General features: G+C 40.9%; 1 protein-coding gene across 2 annotated transcripts in view; it reads right to left on the reverse strand.

Annotated features, from left to right (window-relative positions):
• The window catches only part of TMTC2 (transmembrane O-mannosyltransferase targeting cadherins 2), a 366,556-nt gene that overhangs the window by 56,348 nt on the left and 295,782 nt on the right, over nucleotides 1-14,426 (reverse strand). For both annotated transcript variants that reach the window (XM_037885700.2, XM_043547034.1), the window contains exon 9: nucleotides 8,192-8,273. In XM_037885700.2, coding sequence (XP_037741628.1) covers nucleotides 8,192-8,273 — 82 coding nt within the window. The remainder of the gene's footprint in view (nucleotides 1-8,191; nucleotides 8,274-14,426) is intronic.

Consider the following 14,426-nt stretch of genomic DNA (forward strand, 5'->3'; position numbering starts at 1 on the left):
CAAAGAACATATATGTACAGTTACTGTTCCTGGATTACTGCCTGCCTTAAATGTAAAAGCCATTCTGTGTGGATGCATTGTGGTAACTACAATTTGGATCAGAAGTCATTTACCAATTTCTGACGGTCACTGGACTGCCAAAAATCCAACAGATCTCGTAGGTCATCTCTCAATCAGTTGCAATGGCAGTGTCTTTGTCTGGTTTGTAACCACTGAGACTTCAAGTCTCCACTGATACTGTGGAAGCAGATAGATACCAAAAATACTGTCAGAGCCATCAGTCCCAACAACTACTGATTTCAGCCTTGCTGAAACCTGATTCTTCTGGCAAATCCTCTTTGGCAGACAGAAAATGTCTTAGAATCTATCTTTGAGCTGCAAAGCTTTGAAGCAAGGTGTGTACTCCAGTTGTTTGTGGAAAAAACTAGGAGACTTTAGGTTGTTTAGGTTAAAACCAAACAACTTTAGTACCCTTAGATTGCAAAAACAAATTCTGGATCTCTGTCAAAGTCCTTGATCAGCTATATCATTCAGCTAGAGGAAAGTATGCACCCCTCCACTCTGTGTAAATATACCCCTACAACTGCCAAGAATTTTTCAGAGCACCACAGCATTGACACCAACCCCAAAGACGAATCTCTGAATTGGTACCCTACCAGAATGTATGATACATCCAGTGGTTGGGATGTGCATACATGTAGTCATCTGCCATGTCCAGAGTATATAGTCACCTTTCTCTAGAATGGACACGTTTGTTCCCAGATACACCATTTTGAACTTTTATTTCAACAGTTAGAAGTTAATACAAATAAATAATGAAAAGTTAATAAAAGGTTGATAACCAGGAAAGGCCTTACCCCTAGGTCTTTTGGGGATCAGGAAATACCTTCTTTCTTTTGCCCAATGTCATGGATTTGATGGTGCTTTCCCTCAGAACAGACTAAGTTTCCTGAAGTGTGTCATCCTGATATTTCTGGTTTCAAGAGAAACCACTCTGAACTGTCTCAGTATGGATTGGATTGGCCACTTTTTTCATACAGTAGTTGCATTTCTGGTTCTCACATACCTGACTGGGTGTTCTTGGCTGTCTGTACATTAAGTGAATCTCCCTCATCTGTCCCTGCATAAGAGGGAAAAATCAGATCCTCCAGAGATGGGAGTCACTGGCATTTTCTTCTTCTATCAGAAGTGTCTTCTTGCCCATCAGTGTCCAGATATTATTCCCCCACAGCCTCCTCAAAGGAATGGTTTTCTCCCCAGACAGTGGCAAAGACGACTATGGTAAAAATAGGATTCTACAAGGTTGTAGAATCAAGCATCAACTGTGATTGCACTAAATCTATGGCTAGTAACAGCCTCAATGACTTAACACATGTGACACTGGTGTGTCAGTTGATGTTATCTTTTCTGGTATATTCACAGAACTTAAGAGTTCCAAGAGGAATCTGTGTCAGGATCAAGCTCTGGCTAGTCTAATCCAGCATGTGTATCTTCAGTTCATTCAAAGCAACATGATGGAAGGAGAGTAGCAGTCACTGCCTTGTCGGGCCCTGGGAACAGAACATGGCTGATTGGCAACAACAGCATTAAGACTGGAACCACCAGAACTGTCAGTCATCCACTGCCAGCAGTTAAGAGCAGACGTCACAGGATATACATGGAGTCCTACCGATGGATGTTTTGAGTAGAACTTTCTGGGGGCAATGAGAGGAAAGTCCTTGTTCCAGAGGCTGCATCAACATTTCTTAGGTGGTGCAGTTCTGCAATGCGACCGGTTGACATAAGTAAATTTACACAGCTTTTTGCTCTGCCAGTTTCTAAACAGATTCACAGGCTATGTGTGACATGTGCCAAAGCAAGAAACACCAGCTCAGAATGTAGCTACCCAGATGGCATGACTCCTGATTGCTTGAGGATTTTGCCTTCAAGGCCTTCTGAGCCAGTTTAGGGCTGAACATACTAGAAGTGTCAGACATGGCCAACAGAGCTTACGCTGGATGCCCAAGATGGTGGCAATGCTCCAATCTGCTCTGCTGCTCCTTATTTCCCCTGCATCCTACTTAACATCTCTCCTATCTGCTTGCTTTACGGATTACTGTAGATTCTATCTCTGGGCTAGCTTCCCCCTCTCTCATTTGTTTTTTTCAACATGACTGTATTCCTATTGCCAATGAAATGAAAGTCAGTGAAGGATTTCTTCAAGCCTGTGGGTGCTGCAGCATCATGATTCCAGATTTCACTGTCTTAAAAACCCTATTATTGCCCCCTCTCATCACTTGCCAGTACCCCAGAGATGACCTGGCCAATTGACCACACAGCGGGAATACAGATCTCCCAACACTATATAGAGCCTAAATTCAGGGGAAGGCAGAAGAGGATTCCAATTAAAATCCACTGGTGCTGTAATGTCAGAAATACCTCCCTTTCCTGGCTTCACTTCTTCCTTAAATTGTCTTTTTACAACAACAGACTATGAAATCCAGGTTATGTTTTAGTCGATCCTTAAGAACGGACTGTGCCAGGTTTAAACTCTTAGTTTTTTGAAGTGTCCCTCATGGTCTCTTTTGGGTGGGGTACGAATAGGCGGAGTGGTGAGGGGAGTGAGGCAGTAGGGAATGCATGCACACAGAAACCTCATCTCCCTCACACCAGCAATTACTTAATTGGAATGGGAGAGGCCAGGACCCAACAAGATGTTCAAACTAACTCTGTCTTATTAATGACTATTGAGACCTTTTCATTTAGCTTCTTTTGAATAATACATGAGTTCTAATAATTCTAAATCACGTAACTATTCCCTTTTTTATATACAAATAAATTATTCTCATTAGATTAATTATACTTTAACTTAATTAGGTAATTTGCAATTGCATTTCTCTGTGAAGTTCCACTTTCACATTTTTTTTTAAGATCATAGTTCAGTTTGGTTAGTTGAGTGCAACTAAAGGTTATGGATCTTTATATGAATGTAGAACTGATGAATAGTGATCTTTGGGTACTATGCTGATTTCTGACATCTTTTGTTTCCTATCTTTCACTTTTGAACTGAAAACAACAAAATTCTAAACTGACAGGTTTCAGAGTAGCAGCCATGTTAGTCTGTATCCGCAAAAAGAAAAGGAGGACTTGTGGCACCTTAGAGACTAACAAATTTATTTGAGCATAAGCTTTCGTGAGCTGCAGCTCACTTCATCGGATGCATTCAGTGGAGAGATTTATATACACAGAGAACATGAAACAATGGGTGTTACCATATACACTGTAACGAGAGCGATGAGGTAAAGTGAGCTATTACCAGCAGTAGAGCTGAAGGGGGGGGGGGGGAATCTTTTGCAGTGATAATCAAGATGGGCCATTTCCAGCAGTTGACAAGAACGTCTAAGGAACAGCGGGTGTGGGGGGCGGGGGAGGGGGATAAACATGGGGAAATAGTTTTATTTTGTGTAATGACCCATCCACTCCCAATCTCTATTCAAACCTATGTTAATTGTATCCAGTTTGCAAATGAATTCCAATTCAGCAGTCTCTCGTTGGAGTCTGTTTCTGAAGTTTTTTTGTTGAAGAATTGCCACTTTTAGGTCTGTAATCGAGTGACCAGAGAGATTAAAGTGTTCTCCAACTGGTTTTTGAATGTTATAATTCTTGACGTCTGATTTGTGTCCATTTATTCTTTTATGCAGAGACTGTCCAGTTTGACCAATGTACATGGCAGAGGGGCATTGCTGGCACATGATGGCATATATCACATTGGTAGATGTGCAGGTGAACGAGCCTCTGATAGTGTGGCTGATGTGATTAGGCCCTATGATGGTGTCCCCTGAATAGATATGTGGACACAGTTGGCAATGGGCTTTGTTGCAAGGATAGGTTCCTGGGTTAGTGGTCACACACCACACAACAGAACCACTGTGTGCATCTTTAAGCATAAGCAGTCAAGTCCTTTTTGATGCTCGAGTCTAATACAATCCTACAACATAAAACAAGATAATTCCTGACCACTATAATAACTACTCATCCCAAAGTCCCTTTAGAAGTGATCACTTGAAAGAAGAAAAGGAGTACTTGTGGCACCTTAGAGACTAACCAATTTATTTGAGCATGAGCTTTCGTGAGCTACAGCTCACTTCATCGGATGCATAAGAAGTGAGCTGTAGCTCACGAAAGCTCATGCTCAAATAAATTGGTTAGTCTCTAAGGTGCCACAAGTACTCCTTTTCTTTTTGCGAATACAGACTAACACGGCTGTTACTCTGACACTTGAAAGAAGCAGCCTATTTCCAAACAAGCTAGGTTAATGACCATGAATGTTGAACAGTTTCAAAGTTTGGTGTTTCTGGCTGTTCCCCTGACAGTTTATCATTAAAGCTAATCATTCCAACATCCTGAATGTACAGCTGATTCTCTGCTTCCTCAACACAATGGGCTACATTTTTTGCTATTTTTCCTGAGAGATGTAGCACAGAAGGTGTGGGTCAGAGTCAGGGAGACAGAAATACAGCTTTATGCCACTTTTGCATTGCCGAGATTCTGAGCTACTGCGAAGCTGAAACAACCCCTGGCGTAGGACAGCGTACTCCTGGAGACTGCTCTGAAGCCCAGAACCCCATAGTGATGTGCACCGTGACCACCACACCCCCTCATGCCTCTGGCCTACAAACACCACTGTGCTGGGAACTTATGAAGTGGATAACATAGAGCTGCTTTACCTACAATAGGGAAAAAATTTCCCCCATACAACTGTGGCTCATTTATGGTGGTATATAGTGGCTGGAGTGGGGACCATCATCTGGCTTAGTGTTTCTAACCTTTGCAGTCTTTCAGTATTTCAGCACTCTCATGTTTTAATGTAAGGTTTCAGCGGTCTAAATGTTAGAGGGCCTCTCTAAACCAGCTAACATTGACTGACTCCTTACTTTCCATCTAACCAAATGTTTAGACATCATGGGGAGATTTCCAAATATGCAAATGAGAGTTAGGCGGCCAAATGATTTTCAATGGGTAAAAACACCTTTGTTCCTTTGAAAATCTCCCCCTACAATAAAAAAGTACACTTATTTCATACATGAATAGCAACAAGTTCCCTCCTATTTTATCACAAATGCATACCATAATATAATGAAACCAACTCCATTCCTAGCTTTATGTCAAGGTCCAACTACTAAGCCAATGATCCTCCAAAAAAAACGTACTGCAGCTTTCACTTGGAATTAATTAGTTGATGGACTCCCCTCAAAACCATGTCCTCACTCCATTATGGCACTCTCTCTTTTTCCTCTTTCTGTCATGATGCCCTTCTTGTCACATGGACATTCTCTCTTTTTCCCTCTTTTACAAGTTTTTGCTGACTCTTGAGTCATTCTCCCCTCTAGACTTGCTGGTAGCTCTAATCTGCCTACCTCACTAAGAGCTACCTTGGTTCCACCCAGTAGACATCCACTGGTTTCACCCAAAGTTCAGCTGAATGTTACAGGAGAAGCCTGGACTGGGTGGCAGCCTGAGTTTTCAACTTGGTACTGTACAAGTGAGCTGCTCCTATAGTGAGCTACAATAGAGGCACTATGACAGGGAGGGAAGGTGGATGGCTTTCAGTGAGCCACCTCCAGCTGTACCTAATGACATGGCAACATATTTTCAGAATGTGTGTAGGAGACAGGGATCTGCATCCCTTATAACTCACCCCACTCACACTGATCCACTCCCTTACTTCTCCCTGAACTAGTCTGGTACTCTCAGTTTGGGAAACACTGTTCAAAACATTGAAACACATTGTAACAAGCCAGTGATCTGGAACTGCAAAATCAAGGTACCAGTGGGTTGTCCAGCCAAATGTGCCATGGTGGCACTACCCAAGAAGCCACTGCCTAACTCATCACACATTTCTAAATGTCTTATGTGCCATTTAGGGTACTTCTCTCATTGATTCACATTCTGCACCACTAACTGTTCAGGGCCATAACTAGATGTAACAGAAAATACAAGGATAAACCTCCAACAAGATAGAACACACTGACAAATCATCCTGATACCTCCAAAAAAGACCACAAGGACAGCAATCAAAGAGGAAGACATATATGGACCCATCATGGGAGCACAAGTAATATAATATCTGCATCAAATAGTATCTGCAGTCTGTACATACATTGCTGCTCCATTAGCATACAGGCTTTTGAGTCCCCAATGACCACCCTTCCAGTTTGGCTCCTCAGTGAGGTGTGCATTTTCTAGGGATGGTGCCAACTCTTATTCTTTTTTTCCAGAGTGTCTTCATGTTTAACGTTTACATGAGTATAGATATATTTCCCTATGATTTAGCATTTGACTTATGGGATATGAAGTGCACCTGTGACAAGTTGCTAAACCAAATTCATGATTTGTAGAGACAAAACACACAGAGTAAGTGTCCACTAGAGGTTCACTGTCCCTCGACATATACTTCCAGATTCCTGACCAGGACTTTGGAACAAGCAAAAAAACAGTGAGTTTAGTGCCTGCAGGGGCAGAACTTTGACATAGGGCCATCATCTGCTCTTGGTTACTTTGATGTAAATATGGATTAATGCTATTGGAGTCAATAAGTTATTCAAGATTTATGCTGGTATCTCCAAGAGAAGAATTTGATTCATAATCAATAAAGCTCACTATGGAGATCCCATGCTTTGTAGCAGTGGACCCTCAAGTTCCTCTGCTGTCTCCAGATCCTCCGCGTGAAAACAGTCCTTCTCACACAGTTTTTGGATTATAGGGACATCAGAAATCCTATGTATTTTAACTGTGCAAGTGTAGCAGGGATACTAAATCGATGAATAAAGTGGGAAAACATGGAAAATATCACAAAGTCATGAGAAACAGAAGCCTGGAACTGCAGTGAAACATACAGAATCAAGTTGATTGTGGGGCCAGATTTTTGACAGCTGCCCTTGACTTTGCAACCACAGATTTCTGTGATCACCACATCTGAATTTGTGGGCACAAACCAGACAGGCATATACAAATTCATCTGCACGGGCACATATGAATTTGAGAGGTAGGTTAAGGACACTCTAAAAGTTTGGGCCACCATATTAACTGCTACAGTATACAATGCAACAGCTGTCTCATTATTGCAGACTAATGGAATGCATTCCAACAAGATCCAGGAATTAAACATGGGATTCAAAATACAAAATTACACACTACATTTGAACCAACCAAATATAAAATGTCACCAACCGAGATTTAGAAACCACACAGTGAAGTACACAAACAAATGAAGTTATGCCTGGTTAACTATACCTTCTATTTTTATTATTACCATTTCTGTGCACCATCCCTGTGGTTGTTTTGCTTAAACCCAGTGGAGCCAGAAGAGGAAATTAAAACAATATACAAAAATATATGTACTGTATGGCTGTGGTTCCCCATTGCGCTCCCCAACTAAGATTAAATTTATTCTCCCTCCCTATATTTTCCAACAGGGATTACATAACTCATATTTTCTGACTTTTCTATTATCAGTTTTAAACTAGAATAAGAGGCAGCTCATAACGTTAAATATTTTTGGTTCCTTGGGACCAATTACATCTGGAAATATTTTTTTGTAAATCTAGCAAAAACAATCTATCTAAAGATATAATGATACCATCACCCTCAAATTAACTGAGTGCTTTGCATCATTTAAGCACATGACTGGCTTAGTTTTAAAAAGGTATAGCCAAACCTACCAAAGCCTTTTAAAATACTTGTCTGTTTCAAGCCACAAGGAAGATAGGGGGAAGGCAGATGGACAGCCTATAACTACTTACTAGGAAACAGAATCTTAGCTGTTCTGCCCTGGTACACACACAAGACAATCTTTAATTGCCCACCCCCAGGCAGCAAGCGGAGCTCGGTCAATGTTGTTAACAATAACAAACACATCTATGAAACCTTTTTACATATAGTGATATTCACCTTCCTCCTTTCCCAACAGAGACACAGCAATTTGGAAATTTCCCTCCCAGAAGGAAAATTTTGCAAAAATCTGAAAATACCCCCCTCTCTCTCTTTGTTGTGATTAACAAATTGAAATGGATACCAAGTTCTACATGGTAGGTTAGTGTCTTTTGCTTGAACAGAGGTGTTTTGCCAGTAGCAGTTTTTAAATTTTTAATCACTCAGAGAGATTAACAGCAAACGTGGAAAATGCAAGGAAACCTATCTATCAGAAACTCACCGTAATGCATGTAACCATTGCCTTTGGTAGGATCCAGCTGAATAGCCTTCAAGAAGTACTTTTCTGCCTCACTCTTGCGGCCCTTAAAAAAAAAAAAAAAAGGAGAGAGAAAAAATGGATTATCTTAACACTGAGTCACCCTGGAGACATCCTGTACAGTCTACCACATGCTCCACACTTTCCAAATTCCAGGCACAAGAACAACACAGTTACTATTATCACCAGATTCAACCTAAGTAAATAGGAATTAAATGGCAAAAAACTTCATTAAACAGATTTAAAGTCCACACATTAATAGATTCCAAGGCCAGAAGAGCCCTCTGTGATCATCTAATTTGACCTCCTGTATAACACAGACCATAGAACCACTCTGAAAAAAAAATCTAGAGCAGGTATTTTTGAAAAAAAAAAATTCCAATCTTAATTTAAAAATTGTCATTCATGGAGACTCCACCATAACCCGTGGTAAATTGTTCCAATGGTTAACTACTCTCACTTTAAAAAATTTACTCTTTTATTTTCAGTCTGAATTTGGCAATCTGCAGCTTCCAGCCACTGGATTGGATTGTACCTTTGTCTACTAGACTGAGTAGCCCATTATCAAATATTTGTTCCCAACGTAAGTACTTATTGCCTGTAATCAAGTCACCCATCACCTACTTTTCATTAAACTGAACAGCTTGAGCTCCTTGATTCTCTCTCTCTTTAAGACATGTTTTCTGGTCCTTTAAATCATTCTTGTGGCTCTTCTCTGAGCCCTCTCTAATTTAATCAACATCCTTCTTGAATTGTGGACACCAGGACTGGACACAGTATTCCAGCAGCAGTCACAGCAGAGTAAAATAACCCCTGTACTCCGATGACAGCTTGTGCCCTTCCAGAACATAGAGTTCTGCAACACTCAAACTTCAGAAAACCAAGAAACACAAAGTTAGGGTACATACCCAGGTAATCTTCTTTTTGCCTCCCTGGAGATGGCAATAGCCACAATCAATTATCTGCATACACTACAGCTGGATTTAGTGTGAGACTTGTAGCTGTACTGAATGGTGGAAGCAGTAGGTGGGGCAGTTTGGTCGAGGTGTATTCAGAGATGGGGATTAGTTTGAGGAGCATCACAGAGCTGTGATTGTGATAGGAGAGTGTGCATCTTGAGGAGCTAGTCTGCATCATTTTATTGAAAAAAATGTGTAGTTTTTTCACTAGCAAGGCCCTGGGGGGCAGGAGGTCTTGTCACAGAAATTGTCAGTAGGGAAGTAAGATAAAAGACTTGTCTACAGGTGTACTGAAGGGTAAGGGAAAGCACAGGGTTAGATGGTATCCTGTAAGTATGAAGTGGTTGTTAAATTTCACAGGTGCAAGCAATCCAGCAGGAGAGTAGGCTATGGCTGTTTCTACACTTAAATGCTACAGCAGCACAGCTGAATGAGAACACTCCAAGGAGATGAATAGAGCCTGAAACAATAGTTCTGAAATATGTGAATGGCTCCATTCATGTCAGCAGGTGTTTTGCTCCTCTCTCCCCAGTGCTAGAAAGCCTGCGATATGCAACAAGCATACCCATTCTCAGCTCCTTCCCCAGTGTCTGCAGTGTGTTCTCAGTGCATGCTCCAGTATGCCTGTTCTCATGCACATGCAGAGGGGAGCTTCCCCAGATCCTGTGTGCATAGCAGGGGGCAGGAGGGAGAGAGAGAGAGGCTCAGACCCCTCAGAAGAACAAGGGCCCCAGATCTCAGCTCAAATGAGGGTGGCCAGACCACCACAGATGGACGACCGCAGATCGTGGTACACCCTCGGGAGGACAATGTAGGGCTGACAGGCACCTCTGCCCCTATTTTCCCTTTGTCACACACCCCTACACCTACACCCCCGCCCCTCCTGGCTCCCTAACTCCTCTCCTATCCACCCATCCCCATTTATTCTCCTCTCCATAATCCCCTCACTACACACCAAATCCCTCTCCCCATTTCTAACTACTCTTCCAGCACTAATCACCCTCCCCTTTCAGCCAGCATTTGCAGGTATCATTTTATTTTATTTTCATAAATCGTTTCAAACATTTTCTGCTATATTCAGATTAAATCCATTTCCCCAAAATAATTTAAAAAACCCACACTCCTTTGACAGCAGCAGAGTGGAGCAATGTGCCCATTTTCTATTTCAGATTTCTACCTTGAATTAGATTTGAACTCACAGTGCCCATTTGATGCTCAGAGTAATGGCTGAAACAGTCCCTCAGCTCCTTACAGATCCTGTGAATCTTAGGTGCCTCTTAACACTCTTGGGTGCTCCTTTTTGTAATGTATAATGTGTAATGCATTAAGTGTATCCCCCACACTTGCTTGCTGGAACACTTAACTGGAAAAGCAAACTCTTCTTCTAATAACGTTTTAATTTGGTTTCCCCTGGAGGGCTGGTTGGTGTAATACTCTCTGTTGGGATAACCTTTGAGCGTTTGAGACTCTGGTGTGATTATCTGAGCTCTGGTTTGATCTCTATCTGTGTGCCAAACTACATTGCCAGAATGTATCAAATTTAAGAAAAGCTGTTTGCCCCCCAAGGCTGTATCTCAGGAACATCTTGTTCAAATGATCCCAAACTTAGATCACTGACCAAGCCCTGCATCCCCTGAGACACATGAAATTTCAAGGGAATCCAAATAACCATACGGATTTTAGAGTTCTTACAAGAGTCAAGCTTTAAAACAGAAAGCCCGTCTTGACCCTAACTACAGCAGAGCTGCTGGAACATTCCAGGGTTACAAGTTTTGTGGTTGACTATTTTATGCTGCTGATCTCCAGGCACACAGATAAATGTGGTCAACGCTATCAATGTTCAGGATCTAAGGAAAAGGTGGAAATCCATTGTAATAAATATTGTAAAGGATCTTGGTAAACTGTGAGCTAATTTTCTGGACAAGTGCCAGGATAAGCATAACTCCAAAACAAAACTGTGGTATGAAAATGAAAGTTAGATACACTCATATGCTAAAAATACACACACTGATTTAATCACCTAGAACCGTGGACACAAGATTTTGTAAAATCTCCTATATTTGTGTTCTACGTTTATTTGCAGAGATACTAAAGTGCTACTCTCTTTCACACTCATATTAAAAAAAAGATTTCATGGAAAGTAAGAGCTTTGCAGGTCAATATAAAAGTGATACCAATCTTTTAAGGAAAATGTCTTCGACCTGGTAAACTACCAAAGCTATGACGAGAAAGGCAAGGGAAAGACACAGAAACAGTTGTAAGTTAACAGACCATGATTTTTATTAATAAAAATCAACAGTACCTTTTGTTGTTTAGTTCTCCAAAACCACTAAAACCAAGCACTATCATGAGCCCAGGGACAGAGGAAATCTACGGCTTATTACTCTTTCCTCATGGAGAAAATAACCAAACTGTATTGTACCAATAGTTTGGTATCCTGTCTCAGACACTAGCCAGTATCAATTATGCAATAACATGCCTATGACTGCAGTTTATTCCTAGTCCCAAGCAGAGAGTTGGTTTGTATTGTGAGACATGAGCACCTCAGAATTAAAATGACTTACTTCCACATCAGCTGCATTTAGTTAAAATAAGACTTCTTGATCTGTAATTCTCAGGATTGCCCTGAGTGCCACTTTAAAGATACATACAACATAGCCTACCCTATAATCACTTGGTATAGAAGCAGATTTTAATCAGATTGAGTATTGCATGCATTCTGTACTGCGGGCATCTATCGCATAATGTAACATTCAAACAATAACAAGAATTGCTCATAATGATCACTACACCAAATCCTCAGCCCACCCCTCCTCAACAGCCTGAGAAGAGAAAAGGGGCTTTACAGTGAATCCAGAAAGTTAACAAGTGCAGGTGAAGATGGTGGGGACAAATTCCAAAGTCAAGGTCCCCTCTCAGAAGCCTCCTCATTTATACTTCGGGGGATCCATAAAGTATCCCTCATGAAAGGGAAAAATTTGGCCCTTATTGACCAATAACATTATCCTCAGTTTCCAATCCTCATACTTGAGACCCCTTGTCAAGCCCCTGAACAGATTTTGGAAAATTAATCCTTCCCAATTACTCACAATGCAAGCGACTGCTACCTCCTAACCACTGCAATCACATGATAGATGAGGCTCTTTTACATTTAGATGCTGAAGCACCTTTCATCCCAAAATATTTTTCAAAATACATTGTACAAGTGTACAGCAATCCCTTCCTCCACCAGTGAAATGGAGCTGCCTCTGTGGGAGAAAGGCAGCAATTCTTTTTAAACAGCACGCAGCAATAGTTCAGCGCAAGAAGTGAAGAAGAATGGTGTATCCAATTGAAACTACCAGGGGAATTCAGGTAGACAGAGTAATTATTCAAGTTCAAATTGGTTCAGGATACTAAGTTAACATCCTTACTCTGGCAAAAAGGGTCATGTCACAAAGTTCAGCCTGGAGACTCCAAAATTGTAGGCACAGACTGCATGTGTCACTAATGCCAACAGAATTAACATTTACAGATCGTGCATCATTGCTCTTTTAACAGACTAATACAATTAGTCTTAGCTGACTGCATTCTGTCTTATGCATACTGAGGTTGCTATTCCTACTGAAAAAAGAACAGTTCACTGAAGGTAGTCATAAAATATGAATCTTCTGCTTATAGAACTATGTCTATAAGACCACAAGAATTTGTCAAATATAATTTACTTTCATCTATTCAGTTCACCAGAATATGTTACCACTATATTCTGTTTGTCACTTTCCAAATGTAATACTGCACCCAGCTTAAGTCATTCAGGGAAACAGAGTACATAATGGCGACAGGTGCCCATACACATAGCATCAATAAAATGATTGTTATTGAGAGGCCAAAATGCTCATTAACAAAAAGAGGAAAAAAGTCATACATTACATCACCCGAGGCATAAACTGAAGTGACAGCAAATGAACAGTGCAGAACCATTTATCCAGGTTGGCCATCATTTTAATATATCCACATTTGTCAAAAAATGATTAAGAATGTTCTCTTCCAAAGTGACACTCTGAAGGAACTGGCATCAAACTCCACCTAAAGAGTCCTCTTCCATGCCATCTGTGTACTGCTAAAATGTCAATATATCAGCACACATTTTGTAAGCTTAGTTTAGGTGTCAGATGATACAAACCCCAGTCATTTGACAGAATCAGGCTATATCACTATTAAACGTTGGCATTTATCAGACTTACATTTTCTACTAGCCACTGGAAGTACTCCTTTGCTAGCACAAGAGGATGCATATGGTGAAATAGTCAGGTTTAGAGGACAACACCTATCCTTTCCCCCACTCTATTGTAAGGATTCAGTGCTAAGTAGAACACAGGATGGAAGGGGATAGGTTCAAAATTTTAAGGGAAATACATAATTAGTTATTAAAATAGTTGAAACATTAAATTGCTGTGGACTGGCATATTGCATATTCATTTTTATGTACAATGACCCCTACAAATGAAGGAATTGAAGATCACTGGAAAGCTCTCAATTTTTAACAGCGAGGGTAAGCAGTTGTATACGTATATACACATGCCTTGGAAACCTCACAAAGTGAAAATACAGCTTTATAACTGCAGGACAGAGTCCTATATCCAAGATAAAATGGTTATTCATAAGTTTTTAATGGGAAGACTCAGTGGCTCTGAGAATTACAAATGGGATAAAACGTGCCTTTCAACTACAGGTCACCAGTTCATATGCAGTCCAACTCAGTAGCAAACAGAAGTGCGTCATATGACAGCTTCTTCTTTGCTTGTGAGAAATGAGTAGATAGTCTTAGCCCACATTCTAATGGAGAAGTGCCAGCTTCTCTCTCTCTCTCATACACACACACACACACACACACACACCATAACTGATACTAATTGGCATGTCAGTGAGGGAACAAGAATTCAATCATCATAAAAATTGTATTATCAACTGACTTCTGGAGGGGATTCAGCCAGAAATGGGGTGAAGGCACATTAGAAAGTCAGTTCAGAAAAGCTTGTACTGCTCCTATCCACACTATATTTGTCTGGGCCTTATCCAGAGGTCCCTAGTTCAGGCAAAATACCCATTCAGTTCAGTGAAACGCTTCCATGTGTAAGGGCTCCTTGCTCATGTTGCTCGAGCATAAATAGAAGATGGGAGTATGTCCACTGCTATCACTCCAGCATCCCATGTGAATTTAAAGACACCTGCCCCCCCACCAAATTCTAGGTATCCATTTT

Source organism: Chelonia mydas, chromosome 1 (assembly GCF_015237465.2).
Source record: "Chelonia mydas isolate rCheMyd1 chromosome 1, rCheMyd1.pri.v2, whole genome shotgun sequence".
NCBI lineage: Eukaryota > Metazoa > Chordata > Testudines > Cheloniidae > Chelonia > Chelonia mydas.